Below are 16,531 nucleotides of genomic sequence, written 5' to 3' on the forward strand. Positions count from 1 at the left end.
TGGGTGATAAAGAGTATTTCCTTTTCAATCGCTATATAATTTTTTCGAGATAACAACAGCAGAACACACCACATGCACACCTGGTTAGGAGGGGATTAGACCAATCCGTTCCGGTTAAAAATTTGAGTTCATAGTCCCACATTAATCAAACCAAATTTCACTATTTAGAGTTGTGTTTAGCCGCGGTAGTTTTCTAAGCTTCAGTTTTCTTGTTTTTCTATTTTGCCTTTTCTCTCTTCCCCTGGCATAAACCGGTCTGGCTGGTTGCTTTGTGTAATAAAAACTATTTTCTTCTAATATATTGACATGCAATCCTTTTACGCGTTCGCGAAAAATTGAGCAAACTAAATTCTAAAATTTCAGAAGGGGATAAAATACCCTTCTCTAAAAAAATAAAAAAAATTCACCTGAGGCATTTCGCAACAAAAATGGAAACTAACTTAGCATTCGGCCCAATATAGGCCTTGTTTGGGTGGGCATCAATCTAGACCCAGTCCACGTACGTGGGGCTAGGTCTATAGACCTGGATGGGCCGGGATTTTGGACTATTCAAATAAGTCCTTCTAAAGTTGGGCCGAAGAGAAACTAAAAAAGGCCCAAATGTGGACTAATAACACTAGCACCCCTACCAGGCCGGAAAGCCCACTCCGCGTGTGGAATTCATAGCGAAGCCCAACGTGTCACTCCGTTAGCAGCAACGAGACCCCGAAACCCTAAGCCTCACCTATATAATGCTCCACCACGCCGCCACGCGCTCGATTTCACTCGCCGCCGCCGCCGCCGCCTCCCTGCTCTCTGCCGCCGCCGTCGCCGCCGCTTGCCCCGTACTCCTCCTCTTCAGCGGCGATGAAGGGACGGCAAGGCCAGCGCGTGAGGCTGTACGTCCGCGGCACCATCCTCGGCTACAAGAGGTGACAGCTCGCTCTCCCCCTGCGTGGCGTCTCCGCCTTCTCCGTCATCGCCGCGGTGGAGTGGTGTTGATCTTGGTTTGGCGTTGATTTGCTCGCGCAGGTCGAAGTCGAACCAGTACGAGAACACGTCGCTGCTGCAGATCGAGGGGGTGAACACCAAGGAGGAGGTTGGGTGGTACGCCGGGAAGCGCATCGCCTACGTCTACAAGGCCAAGACGAAGAGCAACGACTCCACCATCCGCTGCATCTGGGGCAAGGTCACCCGCCCGCACGGCAACTCCGGTGTCGTCCGCGCCAAGTTCCGGTCCAACCTCCCGCCCACCTCCATGGTGAATCTCGCTCTCACCGTCGTCTGCGCCATCATTTGATCCAGTCCATTCCGCTCCTGATTGTAGTTTTGGCCATTTCTGATGTTTTTGTTGGGTCGATATGGTGGTGCAGGGCAAGAAGGTCCGCGTCTTCATGTACCCCAGCAGCATCTAAAAGCATCCAAGGTACTTAGTTTCACTGGTTTTAATCTTTTACAGTGTGATGCATTATTGCCTATTGCTTCCCGTCATGTTGTATACTGTTCATTGAATCATCTAGCTCGTGGGGTCAGTCAGAATCTTATGCAATCGTCCATGAATTCAGTATTCGTAACAGTTGTTGCCTAATTAGATGGAATGGTGCATTGTTAGGTTCTGGTGTGAGTGATCGTTATGTTTGTGTGTAAGGGCTCCATGCCAATGGGGGAAGCTCTTCTGCTAGCTTCGAAATACCTGCAGGTTCTCTGCGGGGTGCTGATAAAATTCAGCGGTCTCATAGTGCGAGGCTGTGCTTTGGTTGATGGTCCTCTCATCAACCTGTTTGTCACAACCTTGCTTCCAATGACCTCTATATGTATCAATCTAATATTGTCAGTGTTTTACTGTTCACAAGCGTTCATGTGGGTAAAGTGACATATAGTGAACTCGAGGGTTATAAACTAATGTGTTACACTATATGCTTTGCCGTGTAATTGATCTAGGTTCCTTTCATACTTTGTCATTGTTTAGGAGTCCCAATCCAGGTCGGGATCATGGCCCCATCCTAACTTAACAGAATTGGGGTGGCAGGAGGAATTTACTGGGATCCCTGGGATGGTTTCAGGCTTCCAGTTGTTTGTGGAAAGGTCTGGGTTTTTTGCCCGATGATGTATACATACATGTAGGAATTGCGAGCTTAGCATTGGAAGATGAAAACACCAATTACTATCTATTAGCTGACAGTCAAGTTGTGTCCTGGTTGACTAGACAGTCAAGTTTCAGCTCATTCCTAGTGGAACAGGGACCATTTTTTTTTGGGGGGGTTATTGTGGTATTAAAGAAACCTGCAGTATGGGATTTCTTCATGTTTTTGTGACTTTATGTTGATGTTGATACTGTCTTCAGAGCATAATGCACTTTGCATGGTTAAAATATATTTTGATATCATTGTTTTTTTGCCTATCTCCCTATTGCATAACAAGTCAAAAGTTTGAGAACTAACAATAATTTCACTTTTTAACTGAAACAGGTTTCTTGCCTATGCTGCGAAACTGATAGTTGTCACCGTGGAGGGTTTTATATCAGCTAGTCACTTGGTTAACCAGTCAGAAATTTAAGCGGTTTTGAGGAGTTTTAGCTTTTCTTTTTATTTCGGACTATTTGCTGTATCATGATGACAATTATTTGAAGGCTTTTTAGCGGATTTGAAGCTACAGAGGTTTAGCATTTGGATCGTGATCTCAGCCGTTTGATATCGTATCTGTATATCTAAATTTGGTTGACACTGCTCGTTGAGTATATTTGAAAATGATAGGCAGATGGATTCAGTGGTTCAGATATCTGATGTCCAATCGAGAAGGTGGTCATTTAGACGGACAGAGTGCCGGTACCTGATTTTTCTGCTGATTGCTTAGTCATGACACAGCACAAATGCTGGTGTCATTGCTGTAGTACTCCCTATAATGCTGGAGTATTTCCGAAGAGAAATGTACGCCCTATAATCAGGGATTCCCTAGTGTTTACACTTAAATCTAAATGAGCGGCGATGATATTTTGTTGAATCTGACTGATTGTTGATGCAAAACACGGTGGTCTTTGAAGATTTGCTTTACTCTAGTGTAGGTCCTAACAATAAATGAAATTAGATAAACGCGTTAGAATATTTACGATGAATTGAACAAAACAAAGTGCGTTAGGATCTTTATGATGAATTGAACAAAACAAAGCCCTGAGTATGTTCCATCGACTGCAATATTAATCATGTAAGTTAATAAATCAATATTATGAAAACTAGTCGATGATTCAATATTTAGAGCGTAAAGATAATGTATTGGCTATTATTTTAATACAAACTTATATAAAAGTGTTTTATATAAAAGTGTTGACCAAGTCAAATATGCCAAATAAGGCCCAATCCCCAACATGATGATCTGGCCTGAGATTGAATCATACTTATATATTTGAAAAGATCAATTATCTCATATAAGTGGCAGACACAACACGTAGCAAGTTAAAAGGTACGCTAAAATAAATATATCAGGTAAAATCGGTTGAAACTTCGATAATATTGTTATTCTTGATCAATTTTAGGTTAGGTTTTAGGGTTATAGATAGGACTAAGGTTGATGTACCTCAAAGTATGTAGAGAAATCTAAAGCCGATCTTAGCTGATATGGTCAAATTAAAGTGCTAAGCTAGATTAATTAATATATATGATAGAAAATCATAAGTGCACATAGCTCAAGGATAATTATCGACGAAATGTAGTATGATTGGCGCCATCATTCATGCAGCAGAAATGCCATCCATCTTAAGGTTGGCCATTAACCATTCACTAGCTAGCTACCTATGTACGCATGCAGAACTGCAGATAGATAATCCATCAGGAAATTCAGGATAGATAGAGTAGATAGCTAGCCGGCAGTACTTTCTGGAAGAATTAGCCGGCTAGCTGCTCGACCGATCTGCCTACATCTAATTGGGATGATAGATGTGTGTTCTTCATCCATTCGGCGTCTGACAGCAAGAGATAGCGCGTGCTGTGTGTGTTTTTCTGTGTGATTAGGGAGAGAATAAAGTGAGTGTGATTGGAGCCTAATAATTGCAGTTAACATCAAGTAAGCACTAGGTTGACTATTGCTGTGGACCTGCAAGTGTTACTGTTCTTCTCCAATTTGGTGATAAAAGTATTTCCTTTTCAATCGCTATATATTTTTTTCGAGATAACAACAGCAGAACACACCGCACGCACACGTATGCAAGGCGCAATTACAAGTGTGAGTCTGGATAGGTGGGGATTAGACGAATCCGTTCCGATTAAAATTTTTACTCATAGTCCCATATTACTCCCTCCGTTTACTCCCTCCGTTTTACAATATAAGTCATTCCTAGTATTTTTTAAAAACAAAAATTAAAGATGTTTTTGCCGGTACTTTGGTACATCATTCATGTATGAGTCGGTTTTTTTGTTAATTCGCTTTTGGAAATATATATCCGGATTTGAGTCGGTTTTCAATTTCGTTCACTTTTGAAAATATAGGAGTCATCCAAGCGAAGGGCCTGTTCACTTTGATGCCAAAAAAAACCTTACTAAATTTTGGCAACCAAAATTTTAGCATAGTTGCCAAAATTTTGATAACTTGTCAAAATTTTGGCAGAATTTCTTATATAATTACCAAAATTTGGCAGCAAACTAAATGTAGCCACTTTTTTGGTAACTTTACCAAAACTTGGTAAGGTTGAAAATGGCATCAAAGTGAACAGACCCGAATTCTCACTATGAATTTCATCTTAACTAAACCATATAACAATAATAAGATTAAAATAGTTTTACCCGTTGCAACGCACAGGCTTTTTTCTAGTTATTAAACAAACCAAATTCGTCCTAAAATTTCAGGAAAAATCACCTGAGGGCATTTCACAATCAAACAAAAGAAAACTAACATATACAGAACTCCAATAGTGGGAAGATTTTCGTCCAATAGCATTCGGCTTAATCTAGGCCTTGTTTGTGTGGGCCTCAATCTAGACCCAGTCCACCTATGTGGGACTAGGCCTACAGACCTGGATGGGCCGGTATTTTGGACAATCCAAACAAGTCCTTGTAATACTAGGCCGATGAGAAACTAAAAGGGCCCAACTGTGGAAGGCCCTACCAGGCCGGAAGGCCCACCTCCGCTTATGGAATTCATAGCGAAAGCCCAACGTGTCACTTCGCCAGCAGCAACGTGACCCCGAAACCCTAAAACTCACCTATATAAAGCTCCACCACGCCGCCACCCTCTCGAGTTCGCTCACAGCCGCCGCCGCCGCCTCTCTCACTGCCGCCGCCGCTGCCGCCGCCGCCGCCGCCTGCCTCGTACACCAACTCTTCGGCGACTAGATGGTACGATCTCCTCTCCCCGTACCTACGTCCTCTCCAATCCTTCGCGTGCACTCGGATTTCCCCTTCGTATCAACTCGTTGTCTCGCTGTGCTGATTGAATCATCCTGACCCTTTTCGGTTTAGCTGTAGCTTTGTTCAGCGCAATGGGAATATGTCGTTCCGGTTAGATTTTAGGAGGAATTTGCTGTTCCTGTTTGATTTTAGGAGGTTTTGGTTTGTGCCGGTAGAATGTCCTCGTTGGGAGTCGTGTGAGATCTTGCTGTTGACGCTTTTTCGTGGCCAACACAAGATCACCTAACGATTTCGTGGTACAAACACTTGCGTGATGCTTCCGTTGTATTTCGCCCTTGTAGTTCTTGATACGAATTCTATCACTGTGAGATCCCCCGCTGTATTATTACCTGATGAACTGGTGTTGCCGTCTTCCTGTTGTTAAAGTGACAATTTCTGCCTTCCAAATTATTAGTTGGAGTGGGTTGATTAATAAAGGGCATGATCATTACCTCAAATTATGCACCATTAAACACTTTAGCTTGTTAAGCTTCCTTTGAGGCCAACTGCCATGTGCCGATGTTTCCATTGGTACTGCATGATCAGTTAATATAATGTTTTGGATAATACTTATAGTAGAGTGGAGTTTCTTATTAGCACAAGTTCTTTCTGCTCTACTGTGGAAATGTCATGTGTTTTAAGTATATACAAGTTATACTTTCCAAGTATTTTTAGTACAGAGTGGGGTTGTCTGCAATCATCACCATACGTAAAAGTGTACTGTACCATTAACTATGCTTGTGCTCTGTTTAAGTCTTGTTTGTGATGTTTGTGCAGACGAAGCGCACCAAGAAGGCAGGAATAGTTGGCAAATATGGTAATGACATTGTAACTGTGCACACTGTTAGTTCATAGCATCATGAATGTCTGATCACTCATGTTAACATATGCCCTTGTAATATCAATGATATACAGGTACCAGGTATGGTGCCAGTTTGCGTAAGCAGATCAAGAAGATGGAGGTTTCCCAGCACTCCAAGTACTTCTGCGAGTTCTGTGGCAAGGTAATTCTTCCAAGGATATTAATGATTACTTGTCAGCAAGATGCTTTAAGTGTCTTTGGGTTTGCTTGACTGTATTATGATGTGTCATGCTTGTTGTCATATGACTATCCTAAAAGCAGCACAATATTCAAAATAATCATATCTGGTTTTGTTCTGCTGTGGTTGGTTTCTTGCATGACCTCTGGTTAGAGGGAACTTGAATAGCACCATACCTTCAAATTTGCGTAGTGCTGACCATGCTACTCTACATCACTTGCTTAATATTTAGTTATTAGTTTTTTAGGTTAGGTTAAGTATTCCTCTTTGCAATTCATTTCAACTATCTAGACAATCAAACAGTAAATAACAGCCTCTGATTATGCAATATGCTCACTATCTACAGTGTTTTCCCTCTTAATCAGTGTGTTGTTCTGTATTACCTTTGTTTTCTATTTTATCTGCATTGTTTCTGTATAATCGCTTCTTGCTAACCATGTCTACTGCTATTCCTGATTCACAGTTTGCTGTGAAGAGGAAAGCAGTTGGAATCTGGGGATGCAAGGACTGTGGCAAGGTCAAGGCTGGTGGTGCCTACACCATGAAGTAAGTGTGGTGTTTTGTAAGGCGCACCGTCCACTATTATGTTTCCTAACTTTGTTATTACGCTCTTCCAGCACTGCCAGTGCGGTCACGGTCAGAAGCACAATCCGTCGCCTGAGGGAGCAGACAGAAGCCTGATCAGGATCTGTTTGAGAAAGTGTTCTTGGAGTTCTATCAAGACTGGTGAAGTTGCCATTTTGCATATTTAGCTAAAAAGAGAAATCTAGAATGTTATCTATCTCTTTGTAGATGGAATATCTGTCTGCATTGTGTACTTGATTTCCCAAGCTAATTTTATCAAATGCGAGCACTTGATTTGCGATCCAGATTCTTAATTCTCTGAACAAATGCGAGCATTTCCAAGATTTGCCATCCTGATTCTTAGTTCTGTGAACAAATGCCTGATAGCCGCTCATCATTTTGCTTCTGAATACTTTGCCTTGATGTTCATAAACGTTGTGAAGTTCTCTAATACCCCAACTTGCTTTTCTGATGTTTATATGAAACGTTGTGGAGTTCTCTAAATCATTTACATGCATCCCCTAAAATGCCATTCGTCATTTCTGCTTGCAAAACATTTCCATTCGCTGTACGCACATTCCTGCCCCCCCCCCCCCCCCTCCTCTTTTTTTTTGTTTCTTTGAGAACCCGTTGCATTAACACTTTTTAATTAATACGATCGCAAAATCACCAATTACAATAATTGAATAATATCTGCATCAATAGACTGGTCATTGGGTGCAGCTCGTCTGCCTGAACCTGAGCCACCGATTGTTGAGGTCGAACTCCCAGAGGTGCTCCTGCTGCAGGATGTTGCCGATCACGGACACCCCCGGCCACGCCCCCTCCTGCACCCCGATGCACTTCACGCCGGGCGCCGCGTCGATCACGTAGCTCTTCGCCGGCGGCTCCAGCCTCGCCGACCCGGCGAACTGCACCGCCAGCTTCGGCACGGCGAGGTCGCCGCCGCCGTCGCCGCGGGCCGTCCAGTTGTAGCAGTAGTCGAACGGGTCCATGGCCACGCGCGGCAGCCCGGCGAGCTGCTCGCTCAGCGCCGCCACCACCGCCTTGTACGCCGGCGTGGCGAGCACCGTCAGGCTCGTGCCGGAGTCGATGATGGTGCCGCCGTTGCTGCCGACGTCCCACACCTCGGCGGGGATGTCGAGCGCCACGCCGTCGACGGAGACGGAGTCGACCGCCACGGCGTAGAAGGGGCGGACGCGGGCGTCGAGCAGCAGCGGCGTCCGCGAGCCCGGCGCCGGCGCCGACGACGAGGCCGCGTCCGGACCGGCGCCGAAGGTGAGGTAGCTGGTGGCGTTGCGCGGGGCGAGGTGGTCGACGAGGCAGTAGGAGAAGCGGCCGCCGAACCGCGACGCGGCGCGCGACGCGAACGAGATGTTGCTGTAGCCGAGGCTGAGCACGCCGTCGGACGCCTCGAACCCCTGGCCGGCGTGCGCCGTGGTGCACCCCAGCACCACCCCCTGCAGCTTCGCCTTCCGGTCGCCGCCGCCGCCGCCGCCGCGCCCGCCGGAGAGCGCCACCGTCGCCGAGTCGGTGCCCACCACGCCGCGCGCCGCCGAGTTGTCGTTGTACCTGCCCACCGCCAACGCGTTAGCCACCGTTAGTTAAGATCCATGCACATGCTAAGATTCGTGCGCTAAATTACACACAGAAAAAAAAACTGCCAAACTTTAGAACTAATGAGTAATAATATTTTTAGCCCAAAATGTACACTTGGTTACTACTAGATTAGAACTGATCGTGATATGACTTTGGGACCTGGCTTTTCTACAAAGAACCGGCTTGTAAGTTACTCATCTTCTACATGATCTGTATCAGAATCATGGAACAGGTAAGACATATCTTTTCATGAACTGTAAAGCACAGGGAAAAGACTAGCCGAGATTGCAGCGTTATCTCGGCAGCTCATTCACATCGTCTACGCCGGCCAAGTGATGACCAGTCTGTCGTCGACAAAGAACAGTAAGGTGAATGAATCTGACTGGCAGTATCAACATCATGAAGTCGGTATAATTAGTTATTTATTATGCCTTTTAACCTTAAAAATTCAAGATAAGCATCCAGCAAAGGAGAGCAGAACGGTAGTACTCCTGACTCCTGAGCAGTAGCTTTGCCGTTTTCATATTTGGAGTTGGGTTATTCTAGGAGTACTAGCTAGTACAGCCACTGCAGTTAGTGTAAAACAGCTGCAAACTATTAAAAAAAACTCAGTTGGATATACAGAGATCATACAGAACATGGCCACAATTTGGATATGGTCAGTCAGACAGGTTGAATTAACTGCTAACGTGCCTGGTTTAGTACACCGGCTAACTTTGGGTTTAAGGTAGCCGTTACACTATTATACGACAGTGATATATAGGTCGTTCACGACGGTCAGAGCAAACTGCAAAGGTTGGCAATTCAATACGGGCTTCAGTCAATCAGCCGCGTTTACAGTTGCAGCATTTCTCTGAATATTTCCTGCTCCGTTCTCCGCGACGCGTGCAGAGCCCGAGGCGCTGCGTACGGCGCGCACATGGCGCGCGCCCCCGGCCGCCCACTGCCCACTGTTCGGCGCGCGGTGTCGCGCGCCAACTCGCCCCACTTGCGCTTCCGGGGACGAGAAGCGACAGCGCATCGGCGCTCGCGAACGCGAACGCGCGACCAGCCGTAGCCGATCGTGCGGCGACGTGCCCGGCGCGGCGCGCGCGCGCTCTCGCCACCCACGCCACGCCGCGGCGCGGCGTCGTGCGCGGCCAGCAGATGAGCTCAGTAAATGTGTGACATTAAAATCGGGCTCAGCTCCGACCAAGAAGACCATAAAAAAAGTCACGCGAAAATTACTGCAGATTGCAGAGTACCACGCTCCGTACGAGCTGTCGTGCTACTGTAGAACTAGGACTACTCCTGCTTGCTTCAGCTGCGCGCAGTTAATGGGGTTTCGATCAGCGCAGCAGCAGATGGAGACGAAGGAAAAAACCCGCGAAATTTATGGCGCGCAAGCGAGATCCCGACCCACCCAACAACCCGGCACTTACTACGGCTGCGCTGCACACGCACGCACGAGCCACGAGCACGAGGATCACTGCATTGTGAGATGAGATCTACGCGCGCGTCAATGGAGATGGAATCATGGCAATGGCAATGGCAATGGCGAGGAGAGGAGAGGATACTGACCGGTAGTCGTAGGAGCAGGCGGCGGTGGAGCTGGAGCAGTTGGCGAGGGAGAAGGGGATGGTCGACTTGCACGTCTCCGACGAGCACGGGATGGGCGACCACGTCTTGGAGTCGCCGGGACGGAACACCCGTGGCGGCGCCACCGCCGGAGACGGCGCCGCCGCTGGCGAGGCGGTGGCGGTGGCGTGACTGGGAGAGGCGGCGCCGCGGCACTTGACCCAGGTGAGGTCGCTGCCGGTGTCGGCGATGAGGACGAACGGCTGCGCCGGGGTGCCCACGCGGAACCGCACGAAGTACTGCCCCGTGCCGGTGTACGCCCCCGACGACAGCGGCATCGCGAACGCCGACGCCGCCACCGCCCCGGCCGACGACACCGACGAGGTCTCCTCCGCTCGCCGCCGCCGCCGCGACGCCGCGAGCCTGGCGGAGATGTACTCGTGCCGCCGCCTGTCATCCCTCGCCCGCTCGGCCATCGACGCGCCCGGGGCAGCCGGGACCAGCTGCAGCCTCGCCGACTTGCCCGGGCGTCCGCGACTGTGCCCCCCACCGCTCGCCGCCGACGCCGCCGCCGCCGCCACGGCGAGACAAACCACGACCATCAACACCACCTTCCCGCGCGCCATTCCTCCTCCCTCCTCGCCCGATCACCTCACGTCGTCCCCAATGCGCGAGGCGACGCACAAGAAGAAACCAAGAAACGCACGCAGCTCCTGCTCCTGCTCCCTCCTCCTAGACCACGACACGAGCTGCCATTGTCGCCGTCGCGCTTTGCCGAGACACACCGCAGCAATCAAACACTCGGCGGCTGCTCTGCTCTGCTTCGAAATGGAGGAGGAGATTTTCAGCTGCGGCTAGCTAAGCGGAGGCCGCTTTTTGGCTGTGTCCGGCACGGCGATGGAGGAGGACGAGACGACGTCGTCTTTTATAAAAGCCGACCTGCCGTGCAGCGGCTACTGATGATCATGGATAGAACGCGCTTCTGCGGCGGTCGGTTTTATGCGTGCTGCGTTGGCAGATCGCCTCCGGTTCATACTCCTATCCAATTTCAGTTCGACCCGCTATGGTATAATATATTTTTTTATTTTCGAGAGAGTGTAATGCCATTTTTTTACATAGTAAGGGATACATTATTTTAAATAGATTTTTTATATAAATTTTTGCATGGAGTAAAATAATTTCTTCACATAGTAAAGGGTACTGTATGCTACTTTTAAATAGATTTGCGAAATTTCCGTTGATAGAAATTAGCAGGAGAAAGAACCCATGACCTCCTGTTCGTAAACATGTTTTGTTAGTTATGTGTAAGTTATATATGTATAAGTTATTACAGTATATTTTACACTATTAAGCCCATCGTTTAAGCCTATCGTTTTAGCACTTTAGCCTTCAACTTATAAGCATAAGTAAAATTTTAAAACACAATTTTGGGGTTAATTTTAGGTTTTTTTATTGTAGTTTATTTTTTTTATTTGTTTTAAGTCACTAAAACCATTTATATAAAGTTTTACCTATAAATTATTTTTAATCACTAATAAGTTGATTCACTTATAGTGAGTATACAAGTTTTCAATGGATATTTTTCCCATGATACCATAGTTATATTTGAATGATTTTGAAGGTTTTTTTTTTCAAAAGTTGTATAGCTCCTTCTTAAATTGTATAACTATTTGGCTGCCGGTTTCTTATTTTTTACATAGCAAGGGATAATTTTTTTATTTCTTGAGGAGTATAATACAATTTTCTACATGGTAAAGAATTCACGATTCTTAAACATCCGTGTATAATTGGGTGAATATTCATTGGTGACTGTATATTGCTGCCGTTTTTATCACGAAATTAATTTAGACGGACGGCCTCATCTTTTCGCTTATACTTATACTTATCAGCCAAAATTTGAATTTTTAACCTTAGATGGAGCCGAAAGTTCTGTGCCGACCCAGCAGGAGAGGATCAATCACGATCTCACCCGCCGGATGTTGCTGTGCAATTAACCGATGATTATTCCAATCACAAACCATCGATGATTCTTCCATTCCGATCGAACTGTTCTGATCTCTCACGGATCAGAACGCGCCGCATGGCCACATGGGAGTGACATGTCACTTGATTTTCTGGTGGTGTGTATATAAACTCACTGATTTTCAACAAACACAACCATAATGTCCCAATCAAATCAAATCACAGGCCTGGAAAATCTCGGAATAACGCTGAACCCTGCACGCCATCTCACCGCCAGCCGTGCCGGCCATCCGTTGCCGATCCAGTGAAGCATGCGCACGTACGTTCTACTACGTTGCCGATTTTGATCTAATCTAATTTTCTATCCACCTCTTGAGGAAATAAATGCTGTGTTATATCCAAACTTCAGTCATTTTATATCACATCAACTTGTTATACACATAACTTTTCAGTCACATCATCTCTAATTTTAACCAAAATCTAAACTTTGGATCCAACTAACACAGAGCCAACCAGGAAAGTACAAAATGTTTTTTTTCTCATACTGTTGCCACGTGGCAGTTTAGGTATTGGATTGGTCCACGTGGCCGTGTTTTTGCTGATGCGTGTGGACAGAGAGTCAGGAGGTGGATGGATGGATGGCCGGTGCACGTCATCGCCTTTTGTGACGACACGTTCGAGTATGATGCGTGCCATGGATGGCCAAATTATTTCTCCGGATATCGCGAACGGATCAACGGAGAAAATAGTTTGGAGAGATCGTTCGATCGATCGATCGGCATCAGCATCATCAGCATCGCGACGACATAATGGCCCATGCAACGCAACGCATGCATGCAGTGATGATGCAGAGTCGTGTAGGATCATGATGGCGATCGGCGAAAGCAGCCGGGCCGCCGTCGAGTCGTTCGGGCCCGCGCCGGTGGCCGGTGGTGATAGTACGTACGCGCGTGCGCACGGTGGGGATCGCCTCGCCCGCATTCATCGGCGCCCCGCCAGCGGCGGCGCTACGTCGTCCAATGATTCGCGGCCCGACGGGGCATGCAAGGTTATAAATGGTTAACCCACGAAACTTATTTATAGATCGAAATAAATTATTTATTCACTTATTTTTAATTTATATGTGGGTTTACGAGTTACCACTTACACTCCAGAAGTCATGTACCGATCAAACGTTCACTTTTTTTTGTTTGTTTTTTTATGAGAATAAATGGAATAGATCTTAGAGTTCTGACAAAAGTCACGCTCGAGGTTTTAAAAAGCAGTTGGCAATGGTGATTAGCTAGTTAGTTAAATCTGAAAAATAATTTCCCATCTTCTGAATGTTAGTTTTTTTAGTTCAATCTATACTTTCTCGTATTCTTGATGAAATTTTGGACTATTTAAAAGGGGCTGAAGATTTTGAAAAGCTGCGGCTATCCAGCCCTCGCAGGGCATACGTATGGCGGGCACGTAACGATCAACATTTTGGCTTCAGAGTTCAGGCAGAAAGAAACCCAATCCAAATGCATGTACTTGTACTAGTAGTTCAGAAATCAGAATTAGGCTGCACCCATGTCCTAACTACTAACAGTTGATCAGTTAATTGCAACAGAGTGTATCAGCTGTATCTGTCTGTCCTTAAATTAATACATTATGCATACAAAGTCAATCTAATTTTTAATTTCCAGCACTTAACAATGCAATCTCACAAAACTCAATCCATTGTCCTCGCGATTAAAAAAAAGAACATGTCTGCTCCCGTGACAGTGCAGCATGATTTGATCAACGACTAGAGAGAGCGTCAATGATGGTCATGGAGAGGAATTTGGCTCCTTAAATTTAACTTCTTGGTGATTTGGTTACCGATCGAAAATGGGCTATCTGGTTCTCGTCTTCAGTACATGCTGCAGGGCCCGGGTGAGCTCGATCGATCAACCTGCACAATTTGCCTGCATTTTAAGCGATCTCACCTTACACTTTCCGTAACATATTGCATGTCTGGGTTCGATTTGGACACTGTTAACTAGTCGCCTTGATCCACCTGGCCTGCTAACCGCTTTCATCATTGGATGCATCAATCGCCATAATTTTGCTTAGGTGTTCAACACTAGGCCCTGTTCCAGTTAGCATAAGTGAAAGCTTGATCTTGTTGTTCTCATTATCACTCATGATCAACCACTATGCACACTAGATGCTACGAAAGAATTAATCATGATCTGATCGGTGCAAACAGTTTCATTTGTCTGTGTGCACTGTTGTGCATAGATTGGAAGTGTTCTCAGAATTTTGAGTTCAATAAAAGCTTCCATTATTAGAAAAACAGTTTGATATACTTCCCTTGGCATCGAATGGAATGCTTTCCACTTCCTTGCACATTTCATTCAGTCAACCAAGCTAGGAGATGAACAAGTTATCTCTTGTGCAGTTGTGCTTTGCTCTACTTTCTATGCTTTTTCTAGAATGGTCATCGTGGATGAAATGCTCACCTAAATATATTACTTTACCTCTGGTGTTGATTTCTTCCATGAGTGGCGCTGTTCTTGCCGGCTCAAAGTTCCGAGGGAGCGTCGTCGTGGGTTCGATACGATTGTGACTCTTAGCGCTTGGTCCATTTGTAAGGAAAGAAACAATCGTGTGTTCAACAACCGTTCCAGGTCCTGGCCTAAGGTTGTCACAGCCATGGCGCAAGAGGCTGCCCTTTGGTGTCTTGCCCATCTCCTGTCGCCAGCGCTCCCTAATTAGCGTGTTTGGTCGTTCAGTCGTCACACTGTAATAGTGAGAATAGGCTTAAGTCATTGTTTTTCTTTCTCCCTTTTCTTCCCCCTCTCTCACTTCTGTGTTTGCCGTTTGTATAAATTCTATTCCTCTTAATATAAAAACGCGCAATCCTTTTACGTATTCCTAAAAAAAATATTACTACAAACTAAACGGTCTTACACAGGGCAAGTTTTAGCTGCGTAAGTGCACAAGCCCTCTAGAGGATAAAGTGGAGGAATACACGGAGGGATTACAAACAAGAGCAGAAACGATGGTCACCACAACCTCCTCAAGACGCAAATTGAAACATACTAAAAGGATTAAGAGAAGGAAGAGGTGCTAGACGGATGTTCAGCCGAACCACAGCTACTACTTTCTATGCTGATCATTCAGCCGAATCTGCATGTGTTGCAATGCTTTTCTCACTCACTTTGCTGAAAATACAGGCAGGCACCTAGTCCTATTCTCATCGACTAGCTGCTTCATGCAGGTTCTATCATGCTGGTTATTCGCTCCAAGTTCCCAAAAGGAAAAATGCCACAGCTCACGAGTTGGATATTGGCCCTAACTGCTGCTGATCGATATCATGTTGTGGATTGGAAGCAAGGCACATGCACTGCAAAAATATTCTGTCAAGTCACATGGCCAATAGAGAGAAAAGGTATGTGAGAAGAGAGTGCCAAGAGAGCAGAGTTAGCAAGCACTCATTTGTGCTTTTCTTCCAGCTAATCATCGATCCATTGACTACAGGAAAGCCAGTGTAGAACCAAGTACACCACCACATGTTCAGTACTATTACTATATCAATCCTAGAATGAAAGTGCCCTGCTTACAACTTAATTTAGGTGATTAGCTTATTGTACGATACATGAAAGTTTACACATGTAGGAACAAAAGTACAAACTTCAGGCACTACTATAGTATATATCAACACATGTTTGGTGAGTTCAGTTAGGTTTACAGCTTAGCAAAAGACACCTGAATTTCATAGTCAATGTCTATAGGTGAAGACCAGGAATTTACAGAAGGATGTTTGGTTAGCCAGATTATTACATGCTGCATCTTAGTTGGCATTTGGTTGGTGGATGGTAGAGCTAGAGGCTAGAGAACAATACTACTATGTCACCAAAGATCCAAGGGAGAACAGACAAAAGTTGCCCCTAGTTACATGTATGCAAATAGTAGAAGTGCTGAAGGTTTTAAACTCTGAAGTTTTTCAGATTCTCAGCAGGTAGAGATATGATAATATACATTATCATTGATTGCAAGATGTGATTGTTCACTTGTCCTTTACCAAAACGACCAGTACTCGTGTTTTCCAGTACTCCACGTCGACATCATGTGTGTTCTTCAGGCTACATAAGACATGAACTGCAATTCCAGATCAGGTTCTATTCAGGACTTAAAATTGCCACCCTACCTGCAAATTGCAGGCTTCACTTCAAGTGCACATAAAAGTTGTTGGCCCTCAGCCATGAATCCAGCAGATTGATCCATTATGAATGAGTGAATGAATGAATGAACCCAGAGTGATCCATATATATGTAGAGGTCTGTCAACCTAGAACTTTCCAAATTAGGAAGCACTGTGACACTATCTGAAGATAAAAGATTCAACTTCCTGCATTGTTATTACTTGTCATCAAGTTTCAGACATTCAGTATCCAAGATTTTTTTTTGAAAGATACAGGATTACACTGTTGCTGTCTATTGCTAT

The 16,531-nt window shown here is 45.5% G+C and overlaps 3 protein-coding genes across 4 annotated transcripts; 2 read left to right on the forward strand and 1 right to left on the reverse strand.

Moving 5' to 3' along the window:
- The first annotated feature begins 752 nt into the window (after window positions 1–752).
- Window positions 753–2,644, forward strand: LOC127774809 (60S ribosomal protein L35a-2). Its single transcript, XM_052301101.1, has 4 exons — window positions 753–911; window positions 1,012–1,240; window positions 1,353–1,405; window positions 2,448–2,644. Exons 1-3 carry the CDS (start codon window positions 847–849, stop codon window positions 1,392–1,394), a joined length of 336 nt encoding a protein of 111 aa, XP_052157061.1. The 5' UTR covers window positions 753–846; the 3' UTR covers window positions 1,395–1,405; window positions 2,448–2,644.
- Window positions 2,645–5,195: 2,551 nt separating this feature from the next.
- Window positions 5,196–7,263, forward strand: LOC127773726 (60S ribosomal protein L37a-1). Of its 2 annotated transcripts, XM_052299878.1 has the most exons (5): window positions 5,196–5,303; window positions 6,132–6,171; window positions 6,270–6,358; window positions 6,858–6,940; window positions 7,012–7,263. In XM_052299878.1, the coding sequence occupies exons 1-5, from the start codon at window positions 5,301–5,303 to the stop codon at window positions 7,073–7,075; spliced, it is 279 nt and encodes a 92-aa protein (XP_052155838.1). In that variant the 5' UTR covers window positions 5,196–5,300; the 3' UTR covers window positions 7,076–7,263. The 2 variants fall into 2 exon arrangements, with proteins under 2 accessions (XP_052155838.1, XP_052155837.1); XM_052299877.1 differs by lacking the exon at window positions 5,196–5,303 and having other exon boundaries at window positions 6,120–6,171.
- A 146-nt stretch (window positions 7,264–7,409) lies between these two features.
- LOC127773725 (aspartic proteinase NANA, chloroplast-like) lies at window positions 7,410–11,156 on the reverse strand. Its single transcript, XM_052299876.1, has 2 exons — window positions 10,118–11,156; window positions 7,410–8,530 (listed from the first exon to the last, which is right to left on the reverse strand). The coding sequence occupies exons 1-2, from the start codon at window positions 10,738–10,740 to the stop codon at window positions 7,669–7,671; spliced, it is 1,485 nt and encodes a 494-aa protein (XP_052155836.1). The 5' UTR covers window positions 10,741–11,156; the 3' UTR covers window positions 7,410–7,668.
- Between the last annotated feature and the right edge of the window lie 5,375 nt (window positions 11,157–16,531).

This window comes from Oryza glaberrima, chromosome 5, assembly GCF_000147395.1.
Source record: "Oryza glaberrima chromosome 5, OglaRS2, whole genome shotgun sequence".
Taxonomy (NCBI): Eukaryota; Viridiplantae; Streptophyta; class Magnoliopsida; order Poales; family Poaceae; genus Oryza; species Oryza glaberrima.